The 19,721-nt window shown below is 42.3% G+C and overlaps 1 protein-coding gene across 1 annotated transcript in view; it reads left to right on the forward strand.

Moving 5' to 3' along the window:
* Positions 1 to 19,721, forward strand: part of abtb2b (ankyrin repeat and BTB domain containing 2b) — a 53,923-nt gene that overhangs the window by 26,409 nt on the left and 7,793 nt on the right. The window contains exons 3-6 of the mRNA XM_088997304.1: positions 5,408 to 5,557; positions 10,462 to 10,669; positions 18,833 to 18,985; positions 19,474 to 19,639. Of these exons, the coding sequence (XP_088853430.1) occupies positions 5,408 to 5,557; positions 10,462 to 10,669; positions 18,833 to 18,985; positions 19,474 to 19,639 (677 nt within the window). The remainder of the gene's footprint in view (positions 1 to 5,407; positions 5,558 to 10,461; positions 10,670 to 18,832; positions 18,986 to 19,473; positions 19,640 to 19,721) is intronic.

Below are 19,721 nucleotides of genomic sequence, written 5' to 3' on the forward strand. Positions count from 1 at the left end.
GGGAAACCAAAGCCAGGTATAACAAATCCAATCCCTGTATGTGTGCATGTTGCGTTCATGAGAGCATGTGTGTACAGTTCTTTATTTTTTGTAACACGCTGTTATGTTACACTTGGCCTAATTGAACTCACATTATACTCTCTGCAATTAATCATGGGCAATACCCTGTTTAATTGTCATATGACTTGAGGGTTTTCTTTTCTGTCTTCATTATTCTGATCACACATACAATTTTGGGCCAATACAAGGCCAAGTGAGCATATTCATGTTTGAAAATGTTCGCAACATGTACATCGCAACATTTTTTAGCTGATATGACGTTCCACCTTGACATGAAAGTCCACCACCTCAATGCGCGGCACCTCTGTGTCCATGCACAATTAGTGTTGTTCTTTGCAGGAAAGATTCTTGTGTCACAGGCCCTAGCTTTAGTCAACTGTAGCAAGAAAAAAAAAAATTCCGTTCCATTCCATTGATTTAGTTCACCCCACCAAAAAATAATTAAACACTTGAAATTTCCATTGCTCATGCACAGTTTATATATGTACATGCTGTATGTGCTTATGGTTCTATGAATTCCAATTCATGAACCATGTTTTTCATATTTCAGTATTTCTATGCTGATGACCAAAATCAGGAACCACTTATTGACCCATATCACCCGGATAGTCTGGGGATGATGTGCAGACCCCACGTAATCCTCATCTTTAAGGCATTTGCATGAAAGTTTCTACGTGACAAGAAGGGCGGTCGGTGTAAAGATGCCTGACATTTCAATCCAAACTCCAAACTCTAAGTGTAGTGGTATTCATAAATGCTTCTCTGTATCCAGAAAGGGAGGTTTAGTTTGTCGGCGTGCTGAATTTTCAAACAGATGATTATATTTAGCCCAAACACTAATAGACCACATAGGCTTCGCAAATGCCCCTCTGTCCCATTTCAATCTGTTTAGATAAGATCAGAAGGAAGACCCACCAGGCCAAGCAAACACTTTTTTTACCCTACATGGTCAATCCTTCTCTGTACAACTGTGAAGTTGAAGCAAAATGAATAGTGCTCCTCAACAGATCTCAGATGTAACCACACACAGAACATAATCACATTACACTATTCATTTATTTGCAATCTTCATTTGTGCGTCCAAAGGATGTGATGAGAAGACACACAGATAAAACAGTGGGATGGATGACATTGCAAGTGTAGGAAATCAGATTCAGAATCAGAAAGCATTTAATAATCCGACAAAATAGGTGGATACAGTCTTTATTGATGGGAAAACTGAAGTGTATGTGAGTATTTTGTCTTGTGGCTCACCAAGGATGTCAGTGGGCTAGAAGCACAAAAAAAAACAACCTTGCTAAACGTTGTGCCATTGAGGGAGTTTCAGTTCGACATCCACCTTTTACCCAGGCGCAAGCTAAAAGCCTCCTTGTCCTTAGTAACTGCTCCATCTGTGCTAGGGGAAGTGACTTTGAAGCTCTCTTTTCCTGCTACTCTGATCCACCCTCTTGTGAATGAAGAGGTTGTTCGGGTTGCAAGACAGACAGTTCTGTGTGCACCCGCACGGATCACACACACACACGCACACACACACACACACACACACACACACACACACACACACGCGCGTGCACACACGCGCACACACGCATACACACACACACACACACACACACACACACACACACACACACACACACACACACACACACACACACACACACACACACACACACACACACACACACAATCCTTTAGGCGTTATTTCATCCATACCTTCTTTGTAGTAGACAAAACAATTTGGCACATATCGGTTGGTCCATGGATGTTCAGTATTTTCATCAGAGCTGAGTTGAACACAGATTCAAAGAGTCAAGGTCAAAACGAAATAATATTCAATCCCCATTTATGTATTAACTGTAAATTTCACTTACAAAATGACAAAAATGACATAAAACCATGGAACATTTGTGCAGCTTGGTTGAAAGTACTCGGGCTACAAAAATGTACTGCATGTTTATCAGAGACAGTTTGATGGATTGGACACAACCAAGATTTGTGGTATGTTTGAGCTATGGTTTGAAGCCATGATTCCCACGTGGCATTATGAGGGTGAACCTCAATAATAAAACCATAAGAGCCGCAGAAGTTTCGCTGTCTTGTGTATTACAGTCTTCTGTTTGTTGATACTCCTCTAACAGAGGTGGAAACGGAGAGAGGCTCTGCTTGAAATATAAACCTCCATCAGGTCCAGATGATGGACACTGCTTTCGTGATCAACCAAGGGTGGGACTGTGGGAGAACATGATAGACGGATGGTACCTTCTAGTATACTTTATTTCACTATTCAGGACCATCATTTTCTCTTATTCTATCATAATACATTATAAAAGGACATCATGTGCACATCCAATATCTCACTTGAATTCTAAACACACATTGATCAGAATCAGAATCAGAATCATCTTTATTGCCAAGTATGTAGAACACACAAGGAATTTGTTTCTGGTAGAACACGCTGCACTAGTATCGTCGTCAAAAAAACTGCTAAGTGGCACTATACAGTTCCATTTTGGCTACTGTTGAAAATTGATAATTTCCATTCAGCATCAGTGCTAAGTCATCTCTTTCAATGCAGTGCCATTTTAATGTGATGTACTTATCAAATTAAAGGGTTCAGCAGATTGAGTGTCAGCAGTGCATAAGCGGTATTGTATTTAAATCAGTCTACAACTGAATGCTCAGACAGTTAAGGAAACATTTAAGAGGAGCAGATACTTTAGTAAGATGTATGTGTGAATGCTGTGCAAGGGTGCAATAAAATAAATAAATAAATAAATAAATAAATAAATAGTACATGTTATACAGAAGTACAAACATTGCCAGTATTTGATTTTGTTTTATGCGCACAAAAGCATTTTTATTTTTTTGTCGGACTGACACGTTCTTTGTGATGGTTGTGCTCTGCAAGAGATGGGCTTTTCCTTTGTTGTGGAACGAGGAGTCAGCACATACACATACGTTGGATTGTGCACATAAAGCGCGAGAGACACAAAGAGCTGAGGTAGCACTTTTGTAGGAGGCCTTTTTCCATTAGTCCATGTTACTCCGACAGACTTTCCATCTATCTGATTGACTGTTTCGAATAGGCCAACATTTGGCATTTCATGTACCTTTTCTGATTGGTGATCCGATTCATGATATCATTGATCAGCACTCAGAAATGTTTGACAGAAATCACCACATGCAGCATATATTTAAAAGACGTACAACAAACATCATGACTTTACATGGAAAATGGAAGCGGGCATAAAAAGAACCATTCTGACTAGGAAGTCAGACAATTCAAGCACTATGTCATTTAAGTTACGTTACAAGGATGGAGCAAATGGGAACCCAAAGAAGGCTTCGATGACATTGAGGGCAATGTGAGGCGTGCAACCGTGGTTGTGTATGCTGTAAAGCATTCACACATGCATGGCCAAACATATCATCTCCATGGAGACATCGTTGACAAATTGGTCTCGGACTTGGGAAGGATGACAGATCGATAGGAATAGGACGCTAGAATCTGAGCATATTTTTTTATCCAGGGAAATAGTCCAGATAACAGTTGTTTTGGGAATAGGTCATAAGCAATTTCTCGCGGCCTTGAATGTCTTGTGGTTCTTAATGGTGTCAATCAGTCGATTCGTTTCCATTCTGCAAAGCGACTCAAAACCAGCATCTACTTGGCGATTGAGATTGATCAATACATGAATCCAAATGTTGAAACCTGATTGTGTGAATCCTAATTAAAACATTGATATGTTTTTGAAGTACATTACTGACTATTACTCTGTGCTGATGACCATTTTGTGTTTGGGAGCCTTTGACTGAGCGAGTTGCTTGTTCTGTAGCCACAAAGGGACATAAGTCTTCTTGTGCCGGTCCCAAGCCCGGATAAATACAGAGGGTTGTGTCAGAAAGGGCGTGCGACGTAAAAGCTTGGCCAAAACAAACATGCGTATCATACCTCTGAAGATGGAGGTTACTGATTCGCTGTGGCGACCCCTTGAAGGGAAAAGCCGAAAGGAAAAGAAGAAGACTCAAGACTCAAGACTATTGGCTACTGCACCACTGACCACTAAAGCTCCACCAGGTAGAAATATGGCCAATACACGTTGCACTTGAGCTCACCGTTGAACTTTTTTCTTTGAATTATAACACTGGAGATTGTAACACTGGAGATTGGCGACAGTTGATGCAGAAGTGCTACTTAAGGTTGTCAAGGTTGTTGATGTGCGCTCGAGCAGGGTGTTTTGTTTTATGTCATAGGACCAAATGAACAATGAATCAAATACCATGAGCACATTCACTTCACTTCAAGAGAATAGCACAATGCAACACATTTTCTGACAATTTGACATGACCACTTACAAACAAATGCTGCTGAAGTCATAGTTCCTTAAAATTGACGAGTTTGCTCTTCCTCATGACCAATGACTCAAATGTTTTTGTTCACTCTGACGTCAGTATATTACAAAACCTCATTTTATGTGAACCTTGTTGCAAATGTCACAGGAACTGTGCCACAGGACTTTTACATTGTAGAGTTTCAATTTATAAAGCTCCATTAAAAAAATGTTTGCTGAGCAGGGCAACAGCTGGCATGGTTTTGCGACAACTAAACCTGATTAAACAATGTTCATACATAAACAATGTTTTAATTTAGACTGAAGGCTGCCACAAAGGGTGCATGAGTATAATCAAACACTGAGATGAATGTAACCCATGCTCTAGTCAATTTTATGTACTTCCATGTACTTTCTTAAACTGTGTATACCTTTTTTTAGAAGAACAGCAATTATAGTGTTTCAAATCCCTTTATATGCCCGACCGACCTGCATTTCACCATATCCAAACATTGCGGTAATATAATTAAATCTCATATCTTGTTCCGCTGCCATGAAAGCTACGTATAAACTATTGAGAACTAGTCCATTCATACCACTGACTCACAGTATTAATTGTTAAGGATTTGGGGTATTATTATTGTCTTGTAAAAAGAAACTGCAAATCCCACATATTGTTTTGTGTATTAGTCTGGTTCCTTTGTGTGGATCTTAGTGTGAACCAAACTTTGAGTATGCGTGCTAAGGCACTGGCACATTTGACTCTGTCAGTGCCTTTCCACTAAATATATACTGTAGATCCCAGACACACCTTGATTGTCCTCTTCTAGTGTGATTATGTTAGATGTGAAAATTTGTGTTTTTCTGCAAGTTATCGTAACTCGTAGCGGTGTGGTTATGCATACACATCCGCTCAGTAATTGCCAATAATAATTGTCGATTACATTTCTTTGTTTTTCTCAAAAGTATTTAGCCATCATTAATTTCTTTTCTTCCTCTTTTCCCTGTCGTAGGTGTTTTGTCACTGCCGGCTCATTTCAGTCCCTACACTGAGAATCATCAGGTGTCTGTTGACTGCAGGGAGGATGCCTATGCCCAACTTGAGCTCAGGACGCTGGAACAATCACTCCTAGCCACCTGTGTGGGCAGCATCTCCGAACTCAGTAAGTCATGTCTACTTAGTAGATGGTTCCTCTTTGAAGTTGACCATATACATATTGAAAAACAGTGAAAATGTGACCAGCTATTTCATGTGTTTTAAATGCAGATAATTTTATAGGGCTGAACCTGAACCCAGTAAAGAAGGGATACTAACACATTAAACTTTTTCTATTGCCGGGTATGCCTCTATATTGCTATTGACTTGCCACGGCCGCTCTATACACATCTAACATTTTTTTGGTGTAGGGTATTCCTCCATATCTATCGTGGATACTTAAATTATATTCTTGTAAAAGCGCTACATAAATCGGGTTGTATTGTATTGTATTACACACATTATTGCAATGCAGCTTTCAGTAATTTATTGAATGCCAGCAGAATAGTCCAACACAAACACAACTATACACAGTTTATGCCGAAATACACACACACGCACACACGCACACACGCGCGCGCACACTCACACACTCATAATGTATTCTAAGACAGACACTGTACATGTGTTTACTGCTCGAGATATACAGGGTGACCCAAAAGGAAGCGTACCCATGAAAATTTCAATTGTGGCTTTGATTAAAAAGCGATTTATTTCAAATTACAACCACATATTAATCAGTTTATGGAAGACCATTCACCAGAGTTTCAGCTATTTCTGTCAATTTTTTGTCAATTTATGGCTTTCCCAAGATGTGTTCCAAATGTCCACCATTTCGTTGCAAGCAAACCTTTACCTGACAAAGTTGTCAATCACTTTTACACACTCCTCTTTCGGGAGAAAACATTGCTGCAGTGAGGGACTCAGGAGGACGCATCTTTTGGGTCACCCTCCCGAAATGGAGATGGAAGATTGAGAAGGATTGTTTATGTACTGGATAAGTGAATGTTTTGGTCTTGGTAGAGGATAGAAAGCTTGTTGTGAAAGGGGGAGCAATCGGACCATAGAAATCAGTGTTGGTGCAAGTGCAGTTAAGGTTTCCCCGCCCAAACAAGGTAACACTTTGACATTTGTTTCTCAAGGACAAGGCCACGTTCATGCACCACCCTCGTTAACTGGACATTAAGAACGTGAACACACGCTCTGTAACACAGAAACAGTCTTTCTCCAACTTGCTCAGTGGGCTCTTTGTGCCACACCACTTTAATGGTATGAATATGAGCTGCATTGGGCAGGAGTGGCATGCTTCACACCATTTCATGCCTACAAAGACAAACAAACACACAGGCAACGTGTTCACTGGTATCTGTACACAACAAAATTAAAGGAGGAATTCGAGCCCCGGGAGACCCAAACAGACACGGCCAGACACTGATTTCAGTGATTTCATTTTTTTAAGAGGCCTTGAAAAGAAATAGGATATTTCTATTGAACGAAATCCAGAATGCAGTATTTACCATTGTGTTGAAGGAATAGAAACAAAAAAACATTTTCTTATCAATAGTTGAAAGCATAGTTTGTCCCCCAATAAGCTCACAAAGGTTGAGAACAAATCATAAGGAAGAAGAATGAAATACACCTTTTCTAATGTATCTGACCCCCGACAGGTACTTTGGATTGGATTGGATTTGCCTTTATTAGTCTCGCAGTGGAGAAATTTACATTTCACAGCAGCAAAGTTATGAAAGAAAAAGCAAAATACAGGAGCTGCTGGAAAGGCATCCACTCTCGCGGTGCCGTCTTGAAGTCAAAAGAACAAAAAAAAAACTAAATACCAAATAACATGACAACACAAAGACACAGAGAGACATTCATTCTTAAGCACTTTCTGTACCCTCTTTGTTACATAAAGCAGTTCCAGATGAAAGAGGAGAGGATCAAAGCGTCTCTTCACCAGGGACAGGGACATCATGGTGGAATGTGCACGTCGACTACAAGCTAAATGTTGAAAGCAAACACGCAGCTGTAGCATCCATTGACGAAAAGAGATTGTCTCACATCTCCTGTCCCCCATAAATCAGCTTCAATTCCAAACCGCGACAGTTCCATATATGCATTGGCACTCTGCGCTGACGCTCCTTCCTTCTTATCGCGAGCTCCTCAAGCCATGTATCCATCCAGCCGCAGACTGTCCAACAGCACCGACCTTCCACTGAACAAAGCGGGGCTGTGAAGATGCTGCCCATTACAGGCGCAAAAAAGCACAATGGCCCCTTCGGTGTCCAACGATGACAGTCGAATGGCACCGACATTCCTCCCATTCAAAAACAGTACTGGCATATCCATGCTGCCGAAAAGGCGCAACCGCTCAGCACAGTCTCCTCCTTGATGAATGTCGTGGTCAAAAATGCTGAAAAACAATCCGTATCCGTTCCACACGACGCACAACAACACAAAGTGACAAAAGAAAACACAAAAACAAGACAAAAACAACAAAAAAAGCAAGGCTCATCAGAGCACTTGCTGACGGCTGCCTACTCGGGCACCATCTTGGACTCCTTGATACTTACTTTACCTTGTAGTCTTACTTTAGACTCCTGTGCACATTATGAGTTGTAAAGCCAGAGAGAGACACTCCGTCTTGAGTAAGAATTCCGAGGAGACCTCCTGGGTTGCATGCAGTTAGTGGTTATCACAAAGGAGGCCCTTCAGCTTAAAGTGAGGACTGTTTAACAGGGCTAACGCTATCAAATCAAAACCCTTTAAAATGCCCCTGTACACTGGACAACGCCCAAAGCCCCCTAACCCCTGGGCTCCCCCAATCATGCCAATTGGGTTAGAAATTAGCCCTGCGGTAGTCCTACTAAATGAGCACAAATTCATGCCAAGTTCAAATCAGCCTGTTTTATCCAGTCTTTTTCCTTAAGCCCCCACTCCCTAAATGCCCCCTCCTCATTTCCTTCCTTTGATGGCAAATAGTCCGGCCTCTGTTTTTTTTTATCCAAAACTCAGGCGAAAGCTCTCCAGGAAAATAGCATTCCAAGTGTTTCCTGCTGAATTCATAATTCTGAAATTCTTTTTGTGGATGTAAAGTTGTGGTCGAGAGGATATTGTGCACTCGAACTGTGTAGTGCTTCAATTTTTCTCATGATGATACTAGTGCAGCGTGTCCTCCCGGAGACAAATTCCTTGTGTGTTCTACTTACTTGGCAATAAAGATTAGTCTGATTCTGATTCTGATATATTGCTAGAAACTGCCAACTCTATGCACACTTGCAGGATCAGCTCATTCAAACTTTGTGTTTCCTATTTCAACAGTTCAGGTTCAGAGTGATGCTAAACTTTGGAATAGATTCCACAATCACTGAAAGTAATTTACGACCATTATGGACAGTATCAGTGAAATATGGTGACTACATCCCCCTTTTGGGGCCGGTGATCAATTTATCTGTTTCAGTCCTGTGTGAAGTTGTTCAGTGAATCAACATAAATGACAATTTAACCTTGTCTGTAGCTGTACTCACCGATAACGCTACCGCAAAAGATAAATATTGGTGCGAGATTAATCAGCGCAGGGCTATTTAATGTATTTGTGGAATTCCGGTTAGATTGGAAACCCGCAAGGTTTACACTGATATCAAGTGTCTGTTCCTACCACGTGTGAAGGCCCTGAACAACATGGGCCCAGTATAGCTGTGCTGAACAAGTAATAATAATAATAATAATAATACATTACATTTTAAGAGCCTTTCAAAGCTCTCAAGGACACTTTACAGTCACAGACAAGAACAGGAACTAAAATAAAATACAATCACAAATAGAATGCATTAAATAAAATACAATTACAAATAGAAACAAGAGAGATAGCAACACAGAAAATGCAATTTTAAATAGGTGGGTTTGGAGATGGCACCTGAAGGTGGGAAGACAATCGATGTTACGAATGTTGAGAGGAAGTGAGTTCCAGAGTTTGGGGGCAGAGCAGCTGAAGGTTCTGTCACCCATCGTGCTGAGATAGGCAGGGGGGGGGGGGGCATACTGAGGCGGAGGGAAGAAGAGGATCTAAGGCACAGGTGTCTAAGTCAAGGCCCGCGGGCCAAATCCGGCCCGCCACATCATTTTTTTCGGCCCGCGAAAGCAAATCAAACTTGTTAAATTCCATGACGATTGCTAAAATCTGAGCCAAAATTTAATATTTTTGGATGTCAACCACAATAAAAGTCATTATTCTTGACTTCAGATTTGAAAACGAGTTATTCATTAATTTGCTGTGTGCTCTATATGTAATATTTGAAGGGATTTAAACATTCTAATGGGTTCTCCAAATTCATAACGGCCCTCGAGAGGAAACCATAACTACAATGTGGCCCGCGGCAAAAAATGACTTTGACACCCCTGATCTAAGGGAACAAGAGGGAATAGAAATTTGAAGAAGGTCAGATGGTATGGGGGGAGGCGGAGGGAAGAAGAGGATCTGAGGGAATGAGAGGGAACAGAAATTTGAGGAAGGTTAGATAGGTATGGGGGGGCAAGATAGCTTTAAATGTATAAAGAAGAATTTTAAAGTTGATTCTATATTTGACCGGGAGCCAGTGGAGCTCTTGGAGGTAATGTGATGAAAGGATGAGGTCCTGGTGGTGATCCGGGCTGAAGAATTCTGGACAAGTTGAAGTTTGTGGAGAAGTTTCTGAGGGACACAAAGAGAAATGAATTGCAATAGTCAATCCGAGAGGTGACAAGACTATGAACAAGGATAGCAGTAGTGTGAGGAGTGAGAGACGGGTGAAGACGATTCATATTGCGTAGGTGAAAGTACGCAGATCTGGTTAAGTTATTTATATGTGAGTGGAAAGATAGTGTGCTGTCAAGAATGACACATAGGCTTTTGACCTGATGGGAGGGAGTTGAATTGTCAATAGTGCGAGAGAAACTATTAGCTTTGCTCAAGCTGGATTAGGTAAGTAATGTTTATTCTTCTTCAGACCAAACCTGTATATCTTTACAATGATCATGTCTGATGACTGTTTCCAGGTGATCTGGTATCTCGCGCAATGCACCACATGCAACGCCTGAGCTCAGTGCGTCCGGGTCTAAGTCCTGCCCGTCATTCACGCCCGCAGTCTGTGTCCTGGTCGCCTGACGCCCTCCATACCCTTTACTACTTCCTGCGCTGCCCACAAATGGAGTCAATGGAGAATCCCAATTTAGACCCCCCACGTATGGCACTGAGTAAAGAGAGGTGAGAGCTTTCATCTTTTAATGTGAGATCACAGATCCAGTGCAATTCAGGCTTGTTTTGTCATGCTTAACCCAAATGATTTACCTTGTCTCTTAAACATTGTGTGCAATCTACACTTTAAAAAGTTTTCTGAGGCAAAATTACAGGTGAGCATTGATATACAGGTGTGACTCTTGATGGAGATGGGCGAACTGCAACTTTGAGATCAAATTAAGTCTAAAACTGCTATTTCTTTTGACATTTTCTCACATGATAATAGCATCTAATTGTATTAAGTATGCATGATGAGATTGTTGCTGGACTTTGCAGAATAATTGATAGTTTTGTATTTTAGTAGTGCTCAGAGTTCTTTTTTTGTTCTGAGTTCTTTTTTTTGTTCTGTAGTCTTCCAAAGAAGTGTGACTCACATGGCATAACTTTATGTGCTATATGTAAAAGTAATGATACTTCTTAGAACTGAGTGTCCATTATAAAATGAATATATTACACCCGTGTGACACACTTTCAACATACATGTAACTAAAATTATTTATCATGTTTGGAAAGTCTGCCAGACCTGAGTTCTCTGTACACATTTTCATATGGTGCGTTTTGATTATGAAAAGAATATGGCATAAATGGGATCACCCATGTTAAACTTGGCCAAGAGGCCAGATCGGCCTAGGTGAGGGGGCACTTCAGGGCACGGTTTCTTGTAATTACAATCCGAGCACATGAGGCAGACGATTGCCCGGTCAACCTCAGTGGCTGCCTTAAAGGACAACCAACACCATTTTTTTGTTTCCTAACTGATATCAGAAAAACGTTTTATATCATCGAAAATATCCAAAACACGCAGGCTAATATGTTTAGTCAAATGCAAAACACCAATAAAAATGACTTAAAGTGTCCCAAAACTACTTCAAAATGAGCCCGGAAATCAGAATCAGAATCATCTTTATTGCCAAGTATGTAGAACACACAAGGAATTTGTTTCCGGTAGAACACGCTGCACTAGTATCGTCGTCAAAAAAAACTGCGAAGTGGCACTATACAGTTCCATTTTGGCTACTGTTGAAAGAGTTCAAAGAGTTCAAAGAGTTAATGGCTTCGGGGAAGAAGCTGTTTAAATGTCTGCTGGATTTGGTGCGCATGGATCGGTAGCGCCTGCCTGAGGGGAGTAGCTGGAAAAGGTGGTGGGCAGGGTGCGGAGGGTCCAGCAGGATTTTCCGTGCCCTAGTTTGGATTCTTGCAGTGTGCAAGTACTCGAGAGTGGGTAGGGCGGTGCCAATGATTTTTTCCGCCGTCCTAACTGTCCGTTGAAGATTTTGTCCATTTTTGTGGCGGCCCCGAACCAAACGGTGATGGAAGAACACAGGATGGATTCAATGACAGCCGTGTAGAAATGTTGCAGCACCTCCTGTGGCAGGCCATGCTTCTTTAGCAGCCTCAGGAAGTACATTCTCTGTTGGGCCTTTTTCAGGATAGAGTTGGTGTTGACCTCCCACTTCATGTCCTGGGAGACTGTGATTCCCAGGAACTTGAAGGTCTCAACGATTGACACCAGGCAGTTGGATAGTGTGAGGGGTAGCTGTGGTGATGGATGTTTCCCGAAGTCCACGATCATCTCAACTGTCTTGAGCGTGTTCAGCTGCAGGTTGTGACGGCTGCACCAGAGCTCCAGCTGCTCCACTTGTTGTCGGTACGCAGACTCGTCGCTGTCTTTGATGAGACCGATGACCGTGGTGTCGTCTGCGAACTTTATGAATTTGACAGCTGGGTGCGTTGAGGTGCAGTCGTTCGTGTAGAGAGAGAAGAGCAATGGAGAGAGGACGCATCCCTGCGGGGCTCCAGTGCTCGTGGTTCGTGTTGTGGATGATATATGTCCCAGTCTGACCTATTGTGTCCGTCCTGTCAGGAAGCTGAGGGTCACTGGCAGATCGTGGGGGACACACCAAGCTGGAGAAGTTTGGGGATGAGGAGTTCTGGGATTATGGTATTGAACGCAGAGCTGTAGTCCACAAACACTAATCCTTGCGTAGGTTCCTGTGTTGTCAAGGTGGTCGAGGATGTGGTGCAGTCCGATGTTGACTGCATCCTCCACAGACCTGTTTGCCCGGTAGGCAAACTGAAGAGGATCTAGCAGAGGTCCGGTGATGTTCTTTAGGTGGTTCAGCACGAGGCGTTCACAGGACTTCATGACCACAGACGTCAGAGCGACAGGTCTATAGTCATTCAATCCCGAGGGTGCTGGTTTCTTTGGAACTGGGACGATAGTAGACTGTTTGAAGCAGGATGGGACTTCACACTGCTCCAGGGATCTGTTGAAGATTTGTGTGAAGACCGGAGCCAGCTGGTCAGCGCAGACTCTCAGGCAGGAGGGGGACACTCTGTCAGGTCCTGCAGTTTTCTTGATCTTCTGCTGCTTGAAGAGCCGTCTAACGTCCAGTTCGTGGATCTGGGCAGAGGGCGGAGATACGGTAGTTTCTGGTAATGGTGGGCAGACCAGGGAAATGGGGGTGTCCTTTTCAAATCGGCAAAAGTATGTATTTAACTCATCAGCCATACCATTGTTGTACACTGCTTGGGGGGAAGGTAAACGATAATTTGTTATTGCTTTCAGGCCATTCCACACCGATGCAGAGTCGTTAGCGGAGAACTGTTTGTTAAGCCTCTTCGCATAACTTTTCTTTGCGATGTTAATTTCCTTCGTCAGCCTGTTTCGGGCGAGTTTGTAAACTGCTCGATCGCCGCTTTTAAATGCGGATTCTTTCTCTTTCCTAAGCTGCCTGAGTTTGGGAGTGAACCATGGCTTGTTGTTGTTGAATGAGCGGAAGGACTTTGTTGGTACACACATGTCCTCACAGAAACTGATGTATGATGTTACAGTGTCTGTGTATTCATCCAATGTGCCCGTTGAAGTTTCAAAGACGCTCCAATCAGTGCAGTCTAAGCATTCTTGAATGCTTTTAACTAGAATGTTTTCTTCTCTGGTGAAACAGTCAATATGCTGCTTATATTTGGGAAGTTCACGGTTTAAATGTGTTTGATTTAAATCGCCCAAAATGATCAGGGGTGATTCTGGATATTTTAGTTCGGGATGGTTTACATGGTCCGCTAGCGTTTGTATACACGCGTTAGCATTAGCTTGTGGCGCGATGTACACGGCAACGAGAATAAAGGAAGCAAACTCACATGGCGAGTAGAATGGCTTGCAGTTGAGAGACAGCGATTCCAAACCAGGGCTGCAGTGTGCGTCGAGCATCGTGACATCAGTGCACCATTCTTCGTTGATGTAGAAGCATAGTCCACCGCCTTTGGATTTCCCCGATTCCTCCGTGTCACGGTCGGCCCGAAGGAGACGGAATCCGGGTAGGTGTAGCGCGGAATCCGGGTAGGTGTAGCGCAGAATCCGGGTGGCGGTCACTGAGCCAGGTCTCAGTGAAGCACAGCGCAGCAGAGCGGGCAAACGTTTTATTGGTCTTTGTGAGAAGCAGAAGTTCGTCCATCTTGTTTGGTAGTGAGCGTAGATTAGCGAGGTGGATCGATGGGAGCGGCGTTCGAAATCCACGCTGCCGTAGCTTGACGAGCACGCCGGCTCGCTTCCTCCTCCTACGCCGGCGTCTCAAAGCTCCGTACAGAGCTGCTACGCCGCTTGCGAGCAGCCCCGAAAAACCTTGTAGATTTTGGTGTATTGGTGAAAATAGTCCAAGAGTGGATTCCCCAATGATCAGTAACTCTTCCCTCGTGTAACTGACTCGCGTAGGATCGCAAAAAACAAATGAAAATGACAAAATCAGGAACAATACTAGGGAGCGTGTGACCGAGGCTGCCATCCACGGCGCCATCTTGGATTGGAAATGGCGTGTTTCAGAAGGTCCCGCCCCCTTGTTCGTGATGTCACGCCAGGACGTCTTGCCTTGCTCTAGAATCAAAGCAATGGCTTCAGATTCGGAGAAGATGCTTTCTTGTTACTCATCCAGTTATGAATATGATTCAAATAGCTCTGAAGAGGATAGCATAAATGTTTGCAATCGATTAAAGAAGTCCTTCCGTGTCATTTTGAGGCGTCTGAACTCCAATGTAGCTCCCCGAAAATGCACAAGATGGCGCCCAAGCTCAGTTGGAAATGGGCTGATTTGTCTGCTGGGAATTTGTGTCAACTAGTATCAAATAGTAGTCTGTGCAACACACAACCATTCACCATTTCGTTATTTATGTGTTTTCCTTCTAATTTCGCCATTAACACGGATCAACACGATGTTTTCAGACCAAAAAAATGCCCAAAATGCATTGTGCATTTCCTGGTCAGGGGCGTTCCTGACGTGATGTGACGTCAGGAATCGTCACCAACTCGAAAACAATACTTCCTGAATATTCAGCGCGAGTCTTTAAATGTAAAATATAGCTATATGCGGTGGAATCTTTGTAAAATACGGTCAGTAGAAGTCATTTGAAGTGATTTTACAAATTATGGACACAACTTGTCTGTTGGCGTCGGTTGTCCTTTAATGAAATCTTTGTAAGAAATCCTCAAACCACCAAATCTGTTTGGGCCACGTCATCAAATATTACGCGGTGAGCCTTCTACTTGCAGAATTGTTGAAAAAATAGATTATTTTGTTTGCGCATCATATGCCTCTTTCTTTTCCTTTGTTCATTCAGCAATCAGCAATGATGACACATTAGTCATTAATTGAGCTTGAATCCATGTTTTTCATTATTCATTTTGTTTAGGATTGCATCACATTTTATTGCATTTTTTTATTTGTATTTTTTGGGGGGATAAGTTAAAAGTGCAAATCACTCAACCGCACTTTGAGATCTCTGCTCCACATACACCCCCCTCCACCTTTTCAGTACAGTGAGTTCAGGGCATGAAGGATAGATGCAGTGCAGCGATAAGATGCTAATGATGTATCATTGCAAGATATCAGATGACGTTACAGTGATTCAATGGTTTCCTTACACGTTCTAAATCAGTGGGTAAACATTTACAGCCCGCGGTGAGGCCCTGCATGCAGAACTCATTGGAAGTTGTGAAAGTTACCCTATTCTGGTGGTCTCCGTATGAAGCCTGAGCACTTTGGGTTAGTCAGCTAGCCAGCAGAGCTATCCGATTTCACTGTTAACAGGCGTCCACACGTTAATGTTGCAACGACTTGACAAAGCTGGGTTTTATGTTTCATCTTGTATGGCATAACCCTGACCTGAAGTCAGATTTTATTTCTCCAAATACTAAAGAATGTAGATGGTGGTGTTTTTATTTTACATGTTCACACATTTATGTGTTTATGTGGGGTGGGGGTCTCTTTTTTCCATTGATTCATGAGCGTAGTAACGATCTGTATTTTGGGTTAGAGGTCCAAAATAATACATTTCACACACCTTCATCCTCTTCCCTATCAGGAGGACAGACACTTGTGCGCAAGTGTACAGAGAGCTGATACATGTTGACAGCATCCCATTAAAGAGTTTTGAGAGTGGATTCCGGAGTATTCTGCTCTGCCTTTCTTCCCTGCAAGCATGACATTTTTTATCACTCCACTTATGGCATTAGAAGCAAGAGGACCACCCACCCCCGTTTCTTCATATAGACATGCTACACCTGCCTCCTGGCTATTTCCCCAGCACACGAGACAATCCCTGCGGGCTCCCAACACCCCATCTCTTCCTAATCCCACTCCTGCCACTTGGCTGGCCATTAATATCCCAGCTTGGAATAGCTGTAAATGACCTAAAAGAAAGATATTTAATCCTTTAAATGCACCATTTTGGGAAACAGCATTACTCTCTATATTACTGACAGAAATGGCCTTCAGCAATAGCTTCGTCTGACATACCATCAATGGTCTGAATATGTTTATGTACTGGAATATTTACTGGATAAAAATATTCTAAGTTGCATATTATTAATGGGGCATACCACCGAGAAGATCAAATGCATAGTAACACAGGAATAACGAATTCCATACAATCCTCATGCTTTTATCATCAAATGTATTCATTTTATGCATTGGGGGTTCTTCACATCTCCTTAAAAGAAAACAGAATCCGTTGCTAAGAAGGACATCCCAGTAGGGGTATTGCACCTTAGTTAGCCATGATAACACTATTCAAACAACGATTAGCATTCTGACTGCTTAGCGGGATCAAAAGCAAACAAGAGGTTCTCACAGTGTTAGCCATTGTTCAATTGTTCAAACAGGCACAACACGGACGTGGGAGGGGTGGTACAAAGCAGAAGGGACTGATAAAACACAACAAGACAAGACACAGTCAAATCCTAAAGTGATTAGAAGTACAGGGGAGGAAACAAAGGGCAGATGTGATGAGTAGATCAACCGACCTGAATGAGCACATTCTATAGCATACTTTTCTACTGTTGTGTATGTATTCTTAATACTACGTATTTTCAATTTCGGGAGAAATTTTATGAACAAATTCATGGTTGTGCTATGGGCTCACCAGTTTCACCCCTAGTGGCTAATCTGTACATGGAAGAGATGGAGAAACAGGCCCTCACATCCTTCCCGGGGACAAAACCTAGACACTGGTTTAGATATGTGGACGATACTTTTGTCATAATTAAAAAATAAGAAATTCAATCCTTCACAGATCACCTCAACTCTGTAGACATCAACTAAATTTACTCGCGAGGACATTAAAGTGAACCAACTAGCCTTCTTGGATTGTCAGGTAATTATAAAAGAGGACAGAGCGCTAAAAACAGAAGTCTTTAGGAAGGCTACGCACACTGACCAATACTTACTTTTTGACTCTAACCACCCTTTACAACACAAACTAGGAGTTATCAGAACCCTCCAGCATAGGGCTAAACTAATACCAACTAGCATTGAAGGTAGAGAAAAGGAGTCAAAACATATCAGGAGAGCACTCACTAACTGTGGGTACCCTCAGTGGTCATTCAACAAATGTCAGAAAGAAAGAATAGGGAATGAAACCAAAAATTCTCAAGATACAAAAAGGAGAGGAGTAGCAGTACCTTACATTGCAGGAGTTTCTGAAAAATTACAAAGAGTCCTTTGGCAACACAAAATTCCTACTTATTTCATAACGATAAACACGTTAAGGCAAAAATTAGTGCATCCAAAAGATAGGCTACCAAATGAAAAACAAAGTAATGTAGTTTATTCCATACATTGTAAGAATGAAAATTGTAAAGAGCAGTACATTGGGGAGACTCAACAAATTCTCAAAAAAAGACTTTATCAACATCGCAGGGATAATACAAGTGGGCCTCAATCTGCAGTACATTTGCACCTAAAAGGTAGCAACCACTCATTTGACGACAATGAGGTTAAAATCTTAGCGAAAGAACATAGATGGTTTGAAAGGGGGGTAAAAGAAGCGATTCTTATAAAACAACAAAATCCTTCATTAAACTGTCTGGTGGGGTGAGGTTCAATTTGGATCGTTCATACAATAGCGTGCTTAGGCAAAACAGGTTAGGCAACATTCGTAATGCTGATGAGGTGATACCGGTGGGAGTGAGGCAAATAGGCCAGTCGTTAGTCAGGAATGTAGGAAATCTGTGGGGCCACAGGGAGTGGTCCTCTGCTCCCCCCAACCTGTAGGGACCTATCATAGCTGTGTCCGGCGCCGCCATGTCTGGACATTAGGGATATATAAATAGGGACGATACGACCAGTCAGACTTTAGTTCGCTGACGAAGCCTCTTGGATAGGAGGCGAAACGTCTGAAACCTTCAATTTCGTACAGATGACGGCTGAAGAAACCTTCTCATTGATGTATGTATTCTTGTATTTCTCTGATCAAATTGACTTTTGGCAACTGCTGTCAGCTCTGAATGCATTTTTTACCCTGTCAGATCTATTTCTATACTTGAAATTCATTTTTTAGTCGCGGTTGAATCTCTTTGTTAAATCATTGGTGTCTGTTGCAGTCTGTGTTTTGAATCTATGGTATCATCAAAAGTGAATGGCAAATATGTGACTGAGTGTCTATATGGGAGGAAACAGAAGCTGTAAAGGGTGAGTCAGGGTTCAGGGAAAGAGCTACCAGACACACATACGTCATAGTCGTAGACGATTTATGCGTTTCCTCTGAATGTGTCTGAGTCACGATAAGTAAGCAAGTCAGTCATAAAATTGTATCATATGTCAACAGCACGATCCGTAATTGTTAATCTACTTTTCAAAGGCCCTTCCTCTTGCTGCCGCCTCTGATGGAGTGGATCAGAGTGGCCATGGTCCATGCTGAACATCGTAAGAGTCTGCTGGTGGACACGGATGATGTCAGGCAGACTGCCAGATTGCTACTTCCTGGATTAGACTGTGAACCCAGACAGCTCAAGTACGTGCGAACTGCAATTACAACCACTTTCTGGAGTGTCTACTCTGGGCCTGGTCACATGAAGCGTCACATTAACGAATAGAGTATTGCTACCAATTGCATACTGTCAGTTACTGCAAATTCAGGACTTTGAAACAAATACATCAAAACAATATTTTTGGGCTGAGTTTGTTAAGATTTTGTCTGCAAAAGATTTTGTCTGACAAAAAAATGTCTAGCATCTCTGAATATCAGAATCAGAAAGCCTTAAATAGTCCCACAATGGGGAACTTTTCAATTTACAGCAGCAAATTTGAAAGTTGTGGCGGGGGGGGAGGGGGTCTAAAAGAAAAAGAAAAAAAAGAATTGTATGTACAAAAATAAAATGTCAGAAGACTGAAATGTAGAACTGCACAAAAATGTGTCTAAACATATTTCGGTATGTGACAAAGATTGCATTCCCCAACGCCCGCTCAGCTGACAATTTGTCTCTTTGTTCTTCTCCTCAGGCCCGAGTGCTGCTTCAGCTCCTTTAAGCGTTTGGACTCCAAGGCAGCAACAGATAAGTTCCACCTAGACTTGGGCTTTCGGATGCTCAACTGCGGCCGCACAGATCTTATTGGCCGAGCCATCGACCTTCTGGGTCCTGATGGTGTCAACAGCATGGATGACCAGGTGCTGACCGGCCTTCTTTTGTTCTCATTTCAAGACAATTCCTGTGCAAGAAGGACGGCAACATTGATTTGGTGCTTTTCTT

The sequence above is a fragment of the Hippocampus bargibanti genome, linkage group LG05 (genome assembly GCF_051943395.1).
Source record: "Hippocampus bargibanti isolate YZ-2025 linkage group LG05, ASM5194339v1, whole genome shotgun sequence".
NCBI lineage: Eukaryota > Metazoa > Chordata > Actinopteri > Syngnathiformes > Syngnathidae > Hippocampus > Hippocampus bargibanti.